Source organism: Myotis daubentonii, chromosome 17, assembly GCF_963259705.1.
Source record: "Myotis daubentonii chromosome 17, mMyoDau2.1, whole genome shotgun sequence".
Lineage (NCBI taxonomy): Eukaryota > Metazoa > Chordata > Mammalia > Chiroptera > Vespertilionidae > Myotis > Myotis daubentonii.
In genome coordinates, this window is record NC_081856.1 from 19,983,600 (window position 1) to 20,000,484 (window position 16,885).

At 40.1% G+C, this 16,885-nt stretch overlaps 1 protein-coding gene and 1 pseudogene across 5 annotated transcripts in view; one reads left to right on the plus strand and one right to left on the minus strand.

The window, feature by feature from the left end:
* Positions 1 to 16,885, minus strand: part of MTFR1 (mitochondrial fission regulator 1) — a 66,378-nt gene that overhangs the window by 31,902 nt on the left and 17,591 nt on the right. The window contains exons 2-3 of one of the 5 annotated variants that reach the window (XM_059673031.1): positions 9,783 to 9,895; positions 1,891 to 2,033 (exon numbers count right to left, since the gene is read on the minus strand). In XM_059673031.1, the coding sequence (XP_059529014.1) occupies positions 1,891 to 1,956 (66 nt within the window). In that variant the 5' untranslated portion in view covers positions 1,957 to 2,033; positions 9,783 to 9,895. Of the gene's footprint in view, positions 1 to 1,890; positions 2,034 to 5,178; positions 5,313 to 9,782; positions 9,899 to 16,885 lie in introns of those variants that run through there. The other 4 variants (XM_059673029.1, XM_059673032.1, XM_059673034.1 and 1 more) reach the window with 4 other exon arrangements.
* LOC132220122 (galectin-10-like) lies at positions 12,313 to 12,891 on the plus strand (annotated as a pseudogene).

The following is a 16,885-nucleotide window of genomic DNA, read 5'->3' on the forward strand; positions in this document are numbered from 1 at the left end:
AGGGTCATATTACAGCTCTGCCACTTATTAGTCAGGTAACTTTTTAATGACCTAAATGAAAATCATCAGCTTTAGTGTTACAAACATACAGGCAGTTTCATTTCCATTACAGGTCCCCATGGAAGGGACTATCATTTATATATGTTATCTAACAATGTATGATAATCTCTGAATTATAAATTTTTAAAAATTTTTAATATATTTTTATTGACTTTAAAGAGGAGGAGAGAGGAAGAGAGAGGAAGAGAGAAACACCAATGATGAGAGAGAATACGCAAGCCCTCCACTGAGGATCAAGCCCGAAATCCAGGAATGTGCCCTGCCTGAGAATTGAACTGTGCCCTCCTGGTTCATAGGTCAAAGCTCAACCACTGAATCACACCAGCTGGGATCAATTTTTATTTTATAGGTCAAATGATTTAAAAAATAATAATACTAACTCTGGTCATCCTAAAACATTAAGAACATTTTCAAATTTAAGCATTAAATAGCTTTCTTTTTTAAAAAATATATTTTATTGATTTTTTACAGAGAGGAAGGGAGAGAGAGAGCTAGAAACATCGATGAGAGAGAAACATCGATCAGCTGCCTCCTGCACATCTCCTACTGGGGATATGCCCACAACCCAGGCACATGCCCCTGACCGGAATCGAACCCGGGACCTTTCAGTCCGCAGGCCGACGCTCTATCCACTGAGCCAAACCGGTTTCAGCAATTAAATATCATTTTTGCTGAAGAGATCCGATTTTAAAAAATGTACAGAGACAAGAGCAAGTGACCAATTTGTGCTAAATCTGGGAATATTTTGAATGGATATATAGAGATATACTGTTATAAAGTTGAAAATAGATTTTTTTAAATCCTTAAACCTCATGATCCTATATAATAATCCTATATAATAAAAGGCTAATATGCAAATTGACCAACTGGCAGAACGATCGGTCACTATGACACGCAATGACCACAAAGGGGCAGACACTCAACATGGGAGCTGCTCCCTGGTGATCAGTGCGCTCCCACAGGGAGAGCACCACTCAGCCAGAAACCGGGCTCACAGCTGGCAAGCACAGCAGTGGTAGTGGGAGCCTCTCCCTCCTTAGCAGCAGCGCTAGGGATGTCTGACTGCTGGCTTAGGCCTGCTCCCTGGGGAACGAGACTAAGCCAGCAGTCGGACATTCCCCCAAGGGCTCCCGGACTGCAAGCGGCGCAGGCCAGACTGAGGGATCCCCCTCCCCCCACCCTGCCGCCGAGTGCACAAATTTTGTGCACCAGCCCTCTAGTTTTTAAATAAAAGTATTAACTAAATTAAGGAACAAAAAATACAAATAGCAGAACAGAATTCTCTAGCTAACTTAAACACATAGATGAATGAACAGAGTATTTTGAAATAAATAAAGAAAAAGCATGCAAGTTGAGATTTACCTTGAAAAAAGGGAACCCATCTTTAGCAGAGAATACCATATTATATTAGTTTTTTTCTTTATGTTTATAGATGTAATATTATAGGAAACATGACTTACCTTTTACTTTAGTTATGTGATAAAACACATTATAATAGCATTAAATATTAATAATTCTACAACACTGAGTTGTTATGTGTTAGTCGTTTGACTATATTTCATTCAATAATTCCTACATATACTTAACCCTTTTTTCCCCTAATAACAAATACATTGCTTTTAACAATCAAATGAATACTGGTAAGTTTTCAATGTAACCCAGAAAGTTACTCCATCACTTCAGATGCTAGGTGAAGATTTTCTTCTATCATTTAAACAGCAAGCAAATTAAATAGTACGTAAACATATTGAATTGTTGGTCATATATAGATTCATTTCACTTTCTCAGAAAAAATTGTCTGAATTTTAAAAATGAATGTTGAGCACTCACCGACTGCATGTTTACTCCAACCTGTTGAAAAACCATCCTAATTAGGCGCTTAATCCAGCCAAGCATTTAGATGGCAAAGTGTCCCCAAATTTGCATTTCAAGTACTTCAGGCGTACATAGCAGCACATGGTCCATAAAAAACACTAGAATTTTAAAATGCAAATATTAAAATGAAATAATTATTTAGAATCTTTACTGTTTGCAACGTTTCACAAAATAAATCTAGTTTAAAACATTTTAAATTGTGTCTAAATTTACCTAAGAGAAAACCAATACTGCTTATAATCAACTTTGAGTCAACTAATGGTACAATTTTTTAAAGTATTTTTTTTCAGTCAGGGTTCTTAGTTAGAAACAACAAAAACCTACTTATGGCTAATTTAAGTAGGAAATATATTTATAAAAATATATCTAGTAGATTACAATCTTACCAGAACCTGACTTATAGGCTACACAGCCAGGAAAGACATCCAAAACTGCAGCAGAATTGGTCCTGGGAAGATACCACTGCTACTGCCACCCCTGACAGAACAGAATCTACCAGGTCCCACTTTTGTCTCGCTAGCTCTTGAGTTGCTGTCCATACAGGTGGCATTTGCTTGGCTAAATCTACCCAGCTATAGTTATAAGCAGGTTCTGCCACCCACCAAAAATCATAAAGAATTTTCAGAAATATGGAAAAGGAATTCAGATGCTAGGAGGTAAAATAACAAAAGTCCTTTCACACTTATTCGCACACTGTAACCCCAGCCACTCACCCCTCCCCATCAATTTACTGTATATCTGATAGAATTAAATTGTTAACTCATAAGGTATAAACCACTTTACTAATAGTGTTGGTCTCTAATGAGACAAGAAGTTTGCACCAGACTATAAATCAATGCAGTGCTTCCCTATCAAGGCAGTCTTGCTCAACTGAACAAAACAAAACAAAAAAACAGCTGAACACAACAGTGTACATAGTGATATAAAGAGTTTGTGGTCTACACTTTGAGAAGAACTTTATGAACAATTACAGAGGATGGAGGGGGAAAACAAAGGTGCCACCGTACACCAGACACTGGGTAAAATAAACTGAAAAGAGCCAGGCCCTAATGTTAGGGGATAGTATGCAATAGATTCTAAGCACTGCCAGGTATGTATAACTGATAGGCAATTATGAAACAGTCATTACTAGAATTTTGATGACACATATATTTTAATATTACAAACATCTATTATTGCCTATAAGAATGAATATTTCTCAGAATTAAAGGGAATAAAAAGAGTAAAGGGTTAAAAATGTCAAAGCTGAAAATGACTCACAAAATGGTCAGAGAAAAAGAATGTCTTTATGTAGAATATGAAAAGCTACCCCTTCAATTTTTTAAAAAAATTGAGATATATCAATTCTTGGCTTTTTGGCTAAGATCAAGTGTAAAAGAGTTGAGATATAACTTAAAGTGCACAAATTTTAAATGTCCAGCTTGATGACTTTTTATATATGTTTTATAAACCTGTATAGCCACCACCCACATCCTATATAATAAAAGCACAATATGCAAATTATCCCCTTGACCGGGAGTTCTTCGGGGAGTTCGACCAGGGGGCAGGGCCAGCCGGTACATATGACGCACATTAGCTTGACTTGTGCATGTGCGATACATAAAAAGCTCTCGCTGGCGCCAATTGCATGCGTTTTTCGATTTGTCGTTGTTGATCGTGAATTTGGTTGTTTTTGTTGACATTCTGAAGCTGAAAGAAAGCAGTGGCATCGACAGAATATGTCTGAAGACCAACTATTGGCACAACATACCTCTGAAGCCTGCTAAGTACTCTAGTATTTGGGGATGTTTCAGACAGTTGTCTGTTAAAACAAATATGAAATCAGAGGATTCTGCTTATAGTGAATGGTTAGTAAAACTTGGAGATGGCAAACTTTGATAGCAGTTTTCATTTAGGAACGGATATTATTGAAATGTCCCATAAAATGAATTGTAACAGATTATTGAAGCTACCTTTGGAAATAGTATATCTAATGATAATATTAAAAATATATCGAAACGTGCGATTCTTTGTCCTGAAAATGAGCACGTTCATAAATTAAATGAAGAAATTTTGGATATACTCGATGGAGATTTTCACACCTATTTGAGTGATGATTCCATCAATTCAACAGATGATTCTGAAAAGGAAAATTTTCCCATCCAATTTCTTAATAGTATTACTCCTTCGGGAATGCTGAATCATAAATTAAAATTGAAAGTATGTGCACTTACCATGATGAGAAATCTTAATAGTAAATGGGGTCTTTGTAATGGTACTAGATTTATTATCAAAAGATTCTGACCTAACATAATTGAAGCTGAAGTATTAACAGGATCTGCGGAAGGAGAGGTTGTTCTGATTCCAAAAACTGATTTGTCCCCGTCTGACACTGGCCTCCCATTTAAATTAATTCAAAGAGTTTCCTGTGATACCAGCATTTGTGATGACTATTAATAAACCAAAGGACAAACTCTAGACAGAGTAGAAATATTCCTACCTGAACCTGTTTTCGGACATGGTCAGTTATATGTTGCTTTCTATCAAGTCCGAAGAGCATATGATGTTAAAATTAAAGTTGTAGCCCTAATCGGTTTGGCTCAGTGGATAGAGCGTCGGCCTGCGGACTGAAAGGTCCCAGGTTTGATTCCAGTTAAGAGCATATACCTTGGTTGTGGGCACATCCCCAGTAGGAGGTGTGCAGGAGGCAGCTGATTGATGTTTCTCTCTCATCGATGTTTCTAACTCTCTCTCCCACTACCTTCCTCTCTGTAAAAAATCAATAAAATATATTTTTTTTAAAAAATTAAATTAAATTTAGTTAGGATATAAGCTCCCTGGAAATAAAAGAAAAATTAAAAAAAAAAAAAGATAAGCTCCCTGGGGCCTCTTCCCAGTGAACATTCATGCCTCATCTATCTAACCACTATTGTAACTTTACAAGCATATATTAGATTCTGTTGTAGGGGCTGGTAAACTATAAATTAGAAATAGGGCCCAGCAGGTGTGGCTCAGCAGATGAGCATAGACCCAGGAATTAACAGTTTGCTGGTTGAATTCACAGTCAGGGCACATGTCCTGGTTGAGGACTTGGTCCCCACTAGGGTGCGTGCCGGAGGCAGCCAATTGATGATGTTCCTCTCTCAAGGATGTTTGTATCGCTCTCCCTTCCCCTCTCTAAAAATCAATAAAAACAAATTTTTTAAAAAATAGGGGAAGTTCTTAATCTGGCACAAAAATATTAGAATAAAACTTTTTAATTACCTAAATAAGAAAAATCATCAGATCTTAAAGGGTTTACACACAAACCCATTCGCTGCAAGCGCTTGCACAGAGGCAGCAGATTAAGAAGCTCCTGTGTCGCCCTAGCCGGTTTGGCTCAGTGGATAGAGCGTCAGCCTGCAGACTGAAGGGTCCTGGGTCCGATTCTGGTCGGGGGCACATGCCTGGGTTTCAGGCTCAGTCCAACGTGCAGGAGGCAGCCAATCGGTGTGGTTCCCTCTCATCATTGATGTTTCTCTCTCTTTCCTCTCCCTCTCTGAAATCAATAAAGATATATTTTTTTAAAAAAGGAAGAAGAAGAAGCACCTGGGTCTTATAAGGAATTAAACTAACTTCAGGGCAAGGGCTGGAGAGTCAGGGATCAGTGGGAATTTTCTCAGGGTACAGAATTGGTGCTGGCAGACACCATCTTCCCCTTGTTGAGCTCCCTTTTCACCTACTTGACCAAGCACAAGCACAAAATCTGTCACTCTCCACTGACCTGGCTAACACCTGTTGCCTGAGACCCATCCCCAACCCATTCCAATTGCTGGGTTGAACCTCTTCCAGAAGCTCCAGGCACTCCACACAAGCAGCAGCCAGTCTTGGGTGCATACTGCAGTCTTTCCCAAATGCCCTTAAGGCCAGCATAAGCAATAACCAGCTTCTGCTTGCATTGTAGCTATCAGGTAGCCTCAAGCCTGGCACTAGTGGTAGTTAGCCTTAGCTTGCATTATAACCTCTCCCAAGCACCTCCACACCCTACACAAGCAGTGATCAGCCACAGCTTGCATCATTCCTCCTACCAAGTGGCTCCAAGATCTATACAACTGTGACGGATCTCAGCTGGCCTTAGCTTGCACAACCCCTCCCATGCCCAGCACAGCTGTAGAAGGTTCTGGGACAGCCTCAGCCACACCAAGCCCTTCCTAAGAGGCTCCAGACCAGACACATGTGGTCTGGAACCATACTGGAGCCCACCTAAAAACTCTACAACCTACAAACCTGACAGTCTACCCCAGCTGGCAACAGAATCCTGCTAAAGCAAGTCCCATTCCCAATAGTACCAACACAACAGCTTGTCCACTGTAGTCATGGCCCATATTCATAACTAATTTGCCTGAGGGTAAACTCCACTGAAAGATGTGCCTGCAGCAATCTCAGCACAACTACAATAGGAGAGTACATGCAACCCACATGAGGACATCCTGGAGCTCTGGTGAACAGGGGGACTGCACCCATGGACACCACCAGACACCTTCTACATAAGGGTACTCTCTCAATACTGAGAGACACAGCAGATCTACTTAATACACAGAAACAAACAGGGACACAACCAAAATGAGGAGACATAGAAATATCTTCCAAATGAAATAACAGGACAAAATTCCCACAAAAGACAGGACAAAATGGAGACAAGCCATTTACCAGCTAAGAGAGTTGAAACAACGGTTATAAAGATGCTCAACAAATTCCGGAGAATAGGTGAATTAAGTGAGAACTTCAACAGAAACAGAAAACATAAAAACTGAATATAATAACTGAAGTAAAAAATACACTAGTGGGAATTAAGAGCATATTGAATGATGCAGAGATCAAATCAGCAATCTGGAAGACATGGTAGTGGAAATCACCCAATGGAAACAGAAAAGAGAGAAAAGGATCCAAAAAAATGAGGATAGTTAAAGGACCATCTGGAACATCAAATGCACCAACATTAGCATCATAGGGGAGTCACAGAAGCAGAAGAGGGATAGTAGGGGGGGGAAAAAAGCACTATTTCAAGGAAAAAAAAATGTCCCTAATCTGGCAAAAAAAATAAAAAAATTGACACAAGTCTAGGAAATAGTCCCAAACAAGATGAACTCAAAGATCCACACCAACATCATAATTAAAATGCCAAAAATTAAAGGAAGAATGTTAAAAGTAGCAAGAGAAATGCAACTAGCTACAAACAAGGGAGACCCCCATAAGAAAATCAGATTTATCAACAGAAACTTTGCAGACCAGAAGTAAATGGCAAGATATATTCAAAGTGATGAAATGAAAGTACCTACACCCAATAATACTCTCCTCAGCAAGATTATCATTCAGAATTTTTTGAAGTTTACTTTTATTGACTTCAGAGATGAAGGGAGAGGGAGAGATAGAAACATCAATGATGAGAGAGAATCATTGATCGGCTACCTCCTGCATGCCCCCACTGGGGATTAAGCCCACAACCCAGGCATGTACCCTGACCTGAAATTGAACCATGACCTCCTGGTTCATAGGTCAACACTCAACCACTGAACCACACCAGCCAAGAAGGATCGTTTCCCAGACAAGCAAAGGTTAAAGGAGTTTATTACTACTAAACCAGCATGTTAAAGGGACTCCTTTAAGGGAAAAAGAAAAGGTCAAAACTTTAAAAAAAAAATATCGGAAAGAAAAAAATCTCACTGATAAAAGCAAACACTTAGTAAAAGTAGATCAACCAATCATAAAGCTAGTAAGACAGTTAAAAGGCAATAGTAGCCCTACCCGGTTTGGCTCAGTGGATAGAGCGTCGGCCTGCGGACTGAAAGGTCCCAGGTTCAATTCCAGTCAAGGGCATGTACCTTGGTTGCAGGCACATCTGCAGTAGGGGGTGTGAGGGAGGCAGCTGATCAATGTTTCTCTCTCATTGATGTTTCTAACTCTCTATCCCTCTGCCTTCCTCTCTGTAAAAAATCAATAAAATATATTTTTTAATAAAATAAATAAAATAAAAGGCAATAGTAGTATAATCATGTGTAAATACAATAATAAATTAAGGGACAGACACCCACACACAAAAGATGTAAAATATAATGACAAAAACAAACAAGAGGGTAATAAATAAATGTAGTGCTTTAAGAATGCGTTCAAACTTAAGCAACCATCAATTTAAAATAGACTGCCAAAATATAGCTTGTATATCTGAATCTCACAGTAACCACAAAACAGAAGCCTATAACAGATATGCAAAAAATAGAGAGAAAGGAATCCAAACAAAGCATTATAGAAAGTCATCAATGTGCAGAGAGCAAAAGAAGAAACAGAAGAATAACAAAACAACCAGAAAACAGTTAATAAAATGGTAGTAACTACATAATATTCATTACTACTTTAAATGTAAAGGAGTTCATCATCACCAAACCAGTATTACATAAAATGTTAAAGGGTCTTCTTTAAGAATAAGAAAAAACTATCAAAATTATGAGTAATAGCCTGACTGGTATGGCTCAGTGGTTGAGCGTCAACCCATGAACCAGAAGGCCACAGTTCAATCCCCAGTAGGGGGCATGCAGGAGGCAGCCAATTGATGATTCTCTTTCATTATTAATGTTTCTCTCTCTCCCCCTCTCCCTTGCTCTCTCAAAAATCAATAAAACAAAAAGACATTTATAAAAAAATACGAATAAAATGGCAATACATATCAACAATTGAATCTAAAAAACAAGCAGAACAGAAACGGGCCCATAGATATAGAGAACATTTTGATGGCTGCCAGATGAGAAGGAAGTTGGAGGAAAATGGGTGAAAAAGGTGAATGTAATTGAAAAATAAATGATAAGTATATAAATAAAATCTCTAATCAAAAGACATAGGGTAACTGAATAGATAAGAAAACAAGACCTCTACATAGGCTGTCTATAAGAGATCACCTCAGAATGAAGGACAACCACAGACTAAAAGTAAAGGGATGGAAAAAGATATTTCATGCAAATGGAAATGAAAAAAAGTTGGGGTAGCAATACTTATATTGGAAAAATAGACTTTAAAACAACAGCTACAATAAGAGACAAAGATACTATCCTATATAATAAAAGGCTAATATGCAAATTGTCCCCACGGGCGGGAGTTCGACCAACTGGGAGTTAGACGTGTGCTAACCATCGTGGGGTGACCAGTGGGGCAATTGGCGGACGGGCGGTGCCCGGCCAAGGTGGGTGCAAGCGGGAGCCCCAATCACCCCACAGATTGGCCCTGATCTCCAGGAAGGCCTAGGGACCCTACTGGTGCAGGAATTTCGTGCACCAGGCCTCTAGTAAAATGATAAAAGGAGTAACCCAACAAAAGGATATAACCCTTGTAAACATTTATGCACCCAACATAGGAGCACCTAAATATAGAAAGCAAATCTTCACTGACAGAAAGGGAGAGATCAACAGTAATACAGTCGTAAGGGATTTTAACAGCCATCAACATCAATGGATAGATCTTCCAGACAGAAAATCAACAAGGAAAACATGGCCTTAAATGACACACTCGATCAGATGGCTTTAACTTATTATTTTCAGACCATTTTACCCCAAAGCAACAGAACATACATTCTTTTCAAGTTCACATGAAACATTTTCTAGCGTAGACCACATGGTTAGGACACAAAACAAGTCTCAATAAATTTAAGAAGACTGAAATCATATCAAGCATCTTCTCTGACCACATGGCATGAAACTAGAAATCAACTACAAGAAAAAAACTAAAAAAGACACAAACACATAATGATCTAGTGTGTCATTAAGGCCACATGGAGGCTAAATAACACGTCACTAAACAATGAATGGGTTAACAATAAGATCAAGGAAGAAATCAAAAGATACCTTGCGCCCTGGCCGGTAGCTCAGTGGTTACAGCATCAGCCCACTCACCAAAGGATAGCGGGTTTGATTCCAGGTCAAGGGCATGTGCCTTGGTTGCAGGTTCAATCCGCAGCCTGCTGAGAGCGCATGCAGAAGGCAATCAATTGATGTGTCTCTTTCAAGCCTATCTGTGTGTGTCTCTCTTCCCCCCCTTACCACTGTCCCTCCTACTCTCTCTAAAAATCAGTGGAAAAATATCCTTGGGTGAGGATTAACAAAAAATAACAAAAGTTAAAAAAAAATTTAAGGTAACTTGACAAAAATGAAAATGAAAACACAACCCAAAATCTGTGGGACTCAGTGAAAGCAATCATGAGAAGGAAATTCATAGCATTACAGGCCTACCTCAAGAAACAAAATAAAATCTCAAACCATCTAACCATAAACTTAAAGGACTAGAAAAAGAACAACAAAGTCCAAAGTGAGAAGAAATGAAATAATAAAGATCAGAACAGAAATAAACAAAACAGAATCTAAAAAAAAAAAAAAAAATACAAAAGATCAATGCAACCAAGAGCTGACTCTTTAAAAAGATAAACAAGATTGACTCATACAGGACAAAAGAGAGGAGTCAAATAAAATCAGAAATGAAAGAGAAGTAACACTGGCACCACAGAAATACAAAGCAGTATAAGAAAACTAGAGGCCCGATGCACAAAATTCGTGCAAGGAGCTCAGCCCTTGCAGACCCGGCTTCATTCAGAAGGTCTTTCGGCTGTCTGATCTAATTAGCATATTATGCTTTTACTAGAGGCCTGGTGCATGAAATTCATGCATGGAGGGGGGTTCCCTCAGCCCAGCCTGCACCATCTCCAATTGGGGACCCCTTGGGGGGTGTCCAACTGCTGGTTTAGGCTCGTTCCTGTGGGATGGAGCCTAAACCGGCAGTTGGACATCCCTCTCACAATCTGGGACCGCTGGCTCCTAACTGCTCACCTGCCTGCCAGCCTGATCACCCCCAACTACCCTCCCCTACCAACCTGATCTCGCCCCCAATGGTTCTCCTCTGCCAACCTGATCTCACCCCGAACTGCCCTCCCCTCCCAGCCTGGCTGCCCCCAATTGCCCTCCCCTGCCGGCCTGATCTCACCCCCAACTGCCCTCTCCTACAGGCCTGATCTCACCCCCAACTGCCCTACTCTGCTGGCCAATTTGGTTCTGATTGGTCAGTTCCTATGCCAGTCAGCGTCTCTGGGCCTATCAATGGGGCCTGATCAGAAAGGCAGGGCTGATCAGCAGCCCTGGTGGAGGCCTGGAGAAAAATGGAGGTACAGCTGCTGGCCCGACTGGGAGAGAAAGAGGCAAGTGCTGATCAAAAGCTGCCACAAAGGCAACAGATCAGTCCCTGCTTCTCTCTTCAGACCTCTCTCTGGCCCTTGATTCCCAGACCCCTCAGCAGTCAGTGCTGGGGTACGGTGCCTCCAGCAGAGCAGTTCACTCCTGCAGGACTGACTCCCAGTTCATTGAGCCTCGGTGGTGACCAGTAGTTAAGACCCAGGATTTTTATATATTAAGATTATTCTAGATAAGGGTAAGGGGTTAAGTTGCAATACTACTTACATGTAAAGCAACATTTTTTGAGGTAATTATAATTTAAATCAGTATAGTTTCACAATAACTCTGTTAGCAGTAATACAATTGTCCTTAAATTTAAAATGCCAAAAAATTTGCCCTGGCTGGTGTGGCTCAGTTGGTTAAGTGTCATTCCATACACCAAAGGGTCACAGGTTCCATTCCCAGTCAGGGTATATACCCAGGTTGTGGGTTCGATCCCCAGTCAAGACATGTGTATAGGAGGCAACAGATCGATGTTTCTCTCTCTCACTCTCTCTAAAATCAATAAAGTAAGAGTGCCAAAACCTTTGAAATCTACACTACATTGGAGCTTATTTTTAGGAGGTATTTGGGAACTATTCAAGGAAATGGTCATCTAATTATCTTCACAATGAGAGAGAAATATGACCATTATATAGGAGAGTCCAAGAAGATTAATATAACATTCTTATTCAGTTGGCTAAATTATTAGAATAAAGTTTCCTCTTCTCAGAATAGTAAAAGATTAGGTACACTGTTATCAGTGCATCCCAAATGACAGTATACAGTCTGGTGTCAAACAACAAAAAAGAAAAATAAGGACCATGAAGTAAAAAACAAAAATTTATTCAATTTAAAGTTACTGTTTAATTTGAGAATATGTCCTTCCTACTTTTTTGATGTAAAAATGCCTTTCCTTTTAGGATATGGGAACAGCAAATTAGTGTTACTTGATTTTTTTTTAAAAAAAGTCCTGACTGATAATCTGCCACTTGTAAAGATCACACACAACTAGACACAATTTGAAAGAGCTGCCCAGTAGAAGACACAACAATGGCAGAGGTAAAGTAAAGGTCCCGTACCAAAAAAACCCCCACAAAAAACACATTTGTCCTTTACTTGTCCTTGTCCATACAAAAACAAAACAAAACAAAACAAAAACTTGTCCTGTTCCTTAATGGCAATCAAAGGGGAACCTGCCCTGTTTTTCAGCAAAAACTCAGAACTGCAGATGGATTTCCACACTGGAACTGAAGATAACTCAGACAGTGCCTTCCATTTCTAAGTGTACTTTGGCAGCTATGTGGTGAACAGCCATCAGGTTGGGAACTAGAAATCAGAGGTGAAATACTCTGATATGCCCTTTGTGAATGGCCTACCATTTTTTAAAAATACATTTTTATTGCTTTCAGAGAGGAAGGGAAAAGAAGAGAGTAACATTAATTACAAGAGAGAATGATTGATAGGCTGCCTCCTGCGTGCACCATATTGGGGATCGAGTCCACAACCCGCGAATGTGCCCGGACCAGGAATGGAACTGTATCATCCTGGCTCACAGGTCAACGCTCAACCACTGAGCCACACTGACTGGGTTGGCCAACCATTCGATCTTCATTTCTTAGTGCTGCAAAATAAGTACCAGGTAATGGTCAAAGGCTGCCACTGTTACACTTTTCCCCATCGGCTCCAGCCAGGATCTGTGAAGATGACCCAGGTGTGGAGAGATGTCTCCCTGAACTCAATGTGTGTCTGCTAGAGAAGGATGTGACCAGACTCCCCATTGTCAAAGAGATCCCCCATCTAAGTGACCAAGTGATTCCCAGAGCTAACTATAATAGCATGGGTTCTCCTCACCCTTCCCTTACACTTGGTCATTAAAATTCCTAATTTTTTTTTTAAGAAGTCCTTACTTGATATAATGAAAAGTTATCAAATATATGTAAATAACCTAAGCTACTTTCTGGAAATTAATCTTGAAGTTTAAATCTAGTGGCCACTGCTACACTTTACATCAGTCTAGTTGAGACTTTAAGTCAGAACACTTTACCATACTACGAAACAATATCGAACCTATGAATAAAATTTACTGGCAACAATTAAGTACACTGGAGTAGTCTCCTGCCACCTAGCATAGAATCTGACATATAATGTGTCCTTTTTCTTTTTTTCAGTACACAAATTAATAAATGTCATGACCTATGCTACATCTCTCAACAAAAATCTGTTTAGATAAGTCTAACAACACAAGCTAATTAAAATTTGATGAAAAATCTTTCAAGTTAATGTGTTTTAGATATGAAACTAAACTGAAGAACATTTTCTGTAACATTTTTAGAGGTCAGCTTTCTCATCGTGACATAAAAGAGGTCAGAGGTAGCTATACTTCCACTTGAACTAAAGATCTGCCATTTTCATGTAAGGATCTCTGAAATATAATCTTACAGTAAATGACATCAGTATCTTCTTCTTATTTTTATTTAAGCATTCCCATGCAAATAAATTCAGTACTCTGGCATCAATTTTAAAATAATCTTTTGAAAAGACTATTCAAATACCTTAAGTGAACCTGAATATCAGTAGAAACAAGGACACACAACTTGGAAGTCAATAATATTTTTCACTGACTAAAAGTGCTGCCTTTCATAGAGACCGAAAAAAAAAAACCAAAAAAACCACAATACAAAAGATCAATAAAACCAAGTTCTTTGAAAGGATGAACAAGATTGATGAACCTGTAGCCAACCTCATCAAGAAGCAAAGCGAGAGGATCCAATATAAACAAAACCAGAAATGAAAGAGGTGAAGTAACAACTGACCCCACAGAAATACAAAGGATTGTAAAAAAAAAAAAAAAAAAAAATACTATGAACAACTCTATTCCAACAAACTGGACAACCTAGACAACATGGACATGTTCTTAGAAAAATAGAATCTTCCAAAACCCAATCAGGAAGAATAAAAAAATCTGAATAGGCCAATAACTATGGAGGAAATTGAAACAGCAATCAAAAAACTTCCAGCAGAGAGAACCAAGATGGCGGCGATATAGGCAGACGTGTCCCAGGTCGTGTCCCGGAGCAAATGGAACGAGCAGCTGAAGCTAGTAACACTCACACCGAATTGGCGAAATTGCTCAGCTGGTGAGAGGGTTTACAGCCGGGAAGAGCAGAACTCCCCTGGTAAGGTAAAAAAAAAAACCAGGGATTTGGGCAGGAAAGTTTGCCAGACCTCTGAGCCCAGAGAGTCGGAGGGAGACCGCGTGGCAGACAGCCGCGTCCCTTGGGACAGGCACAGCCCCTGACGGGGGAAAGGAGAACCGCGGGATTCCTGGCGCCGCCAGGGAAATTGAGAGCTGGGTTCTGTGATCACGGAGGACTGAGCCTAAAGGGGGCAGCCTGAAGAGCTGACCTGACCATGCAGTCCCGGTAAGAGAAGAAGCTTACAGAAACCAAGCCTTCCCCGTTTCCGCGGCCGGCATTTGTTTGTTTGTTTTCACTGAATCCTGTTCATGGGACATTTCGGATACAGACACTCACCTGTGCTGAAGAGAGGGAGAGTGTGCTGGGGAGTGGAATCTGGGGAGAGACTGGGGAAAGAGCGGGAGCTGGGAGAGGTGGTAGTGAATTGAGTGCTGAGACACCCCAGAGCCCCGGACTGGGGCAGCTGCCCGCTCCTGAGAGGGAGTCTCCTCCCCCCAGCCCCCAGGCAAGGAGCACAGCCACACCCAGATTCCACCCTGTACGAGATCAAGGATTAAGATAACCTGATCAGTCCCTGGGAGTTAACAGGGTCTGGCCTATAGGGGGATTTTCAATCCCAGCAACAACATAGCACCGGTAACTAACTATTACGCAGTCAGCTCTGGGCAGTGAACTTCCACTGGACAGAGAGGCCCTATAGCCTCAGAGGCCAACCCCAGAACACTGCCACCCAGAGGCTGACCCACAAACTGACTCTTTGCTAAACACAAAATAAGGCAGTCTGGGAAATAAATGCGGCATGCTTTAAAATAAGGACTGTGGTTTACAACACAGAGGAACAGTATATCGCAGGGAAACTCAACACTCTCCTGAATACCTGGAAGGTCTAAGGCGAGCCACACTGAAGAATAGAAGAAACGAAGGACCTTCACTACTGCAATTTTTTTTCTTTTTTCACTTTTTAACTAAGAAACCAATTTTTTTTTTCATTCTTTTTTTTTCTGTTCTTTTTTTTTTTCTTTTTTTTCTTTCTTTTCTTCTTTTTCCATCACCTGATTTTACCCTTTTAATTACTACCTTCTTATTTTTAACCAGTATTATTACTGCTACCATTTTACCATTTTTTAAAGTGCCATTTTATTTTCTCTTTATTTTATTTTGGGATTAGTGTTCACCATTCTATTTTCATCGTTATATTATTGGTTGTTTCTAGTTTGCATTCATATCCAGGGAGCTGTTGCTGGAATTTGTTGGGATTAATGGCTGTTCTATAGGAGTATTCTCCTCATATAAAAAGTCTCTTCCCTCTTCCACTTCATTCTCTCTCTTTTTTTTTTTTTTTTTCTTTTCTTTTCTCGCTTTTATTTTCCCCCTTCCTTTTTCCCAATTTCATTTTTGCACTCCCTTTTTTTGGTCCCTACTTTTCTTTTCCTTTTTCTCTTTGATCTTTTTCTCTTCCTTCTTCCTTATCCCCTAATTCTCTTAATTCAGGTGGTCACCTTTAATTGGGGTTATTAATATCGTGAATATATTTGTGTATAGTGCCTGGTACGTGGTGCCTTGTTGTGTTGTATTTTGTGCCTTTAAATCAACGCAGCAGATCCAAGCAACAGCAACCTCCTGAGCACCTCATCCTCTGCTGAGGAACAGCAGCTGTACGTGAAACCTCGCCCCACCAGCCGGAAGAGCCACCACAGCTGTGAACAGCACCCACCAGAGGAGCTGCTGCCAACTGAAGAGCAGCTGCTACCGCAACCGCCCGAAGAGCAACCACAGACCAAGGAGTCACTGCCACCAAGGGAGCAACCACTGAACAACTCAACGTCTAGATATGTCAGTGAGATCAAACATGGGTAGACAAAGAAACCCCCAAAGGAAAGAGAAGGAGGACTCTCCAGAAAAGCAGCTAAGTAATACAGAGGCATGCAACATGACAGATAAAGAATTCAGAATAAGGATCCTAGAGTGCATAAACCGGATGGAGGAAAAAATCGACAACCTCTGCAAGAAGCAAGAAGAAACAGATGAAAAAATCGATAACATATGGAAGAAGCTAGAAGAAACAGATGAAAAAATCGATAACATATGGAAGAAGCTAGAAGAAACAGATGAAAAAATCAACAACCTAAGTAAGACCCAAGAAGAAATGAAGAGTGATATAGCTGCAATGAAAAACTCCATTGAAAGTATCAACAGTAGACTAGGAGAAGCGGAGGACCGAATAAGTGAATTAGAAGACAAGGAAGCAAAACACACCCAAAATGTACTGCAATTGGAGAAAAAAATTAAAAGACAGGAGGAGAGCCTAAGGGAGCTTTGGGACAACATGAAACGAAACAACATACGAATAATAGGAGTACCAGAACAACAGAAAGATGAACAAGGATTAGAAAACCTACTCGAAGAAATAATATCAGAAAACTTTCCTGAGGTGGGGAAGAAAAAAGTCACACAAGCCCAGAGAGTCCCAAACAAGGTGAACCCGAAAAGACCCACACCAAGACACATCATAATCACCATGGCAAATGTTCAGGACAAAGAGAGAATCTT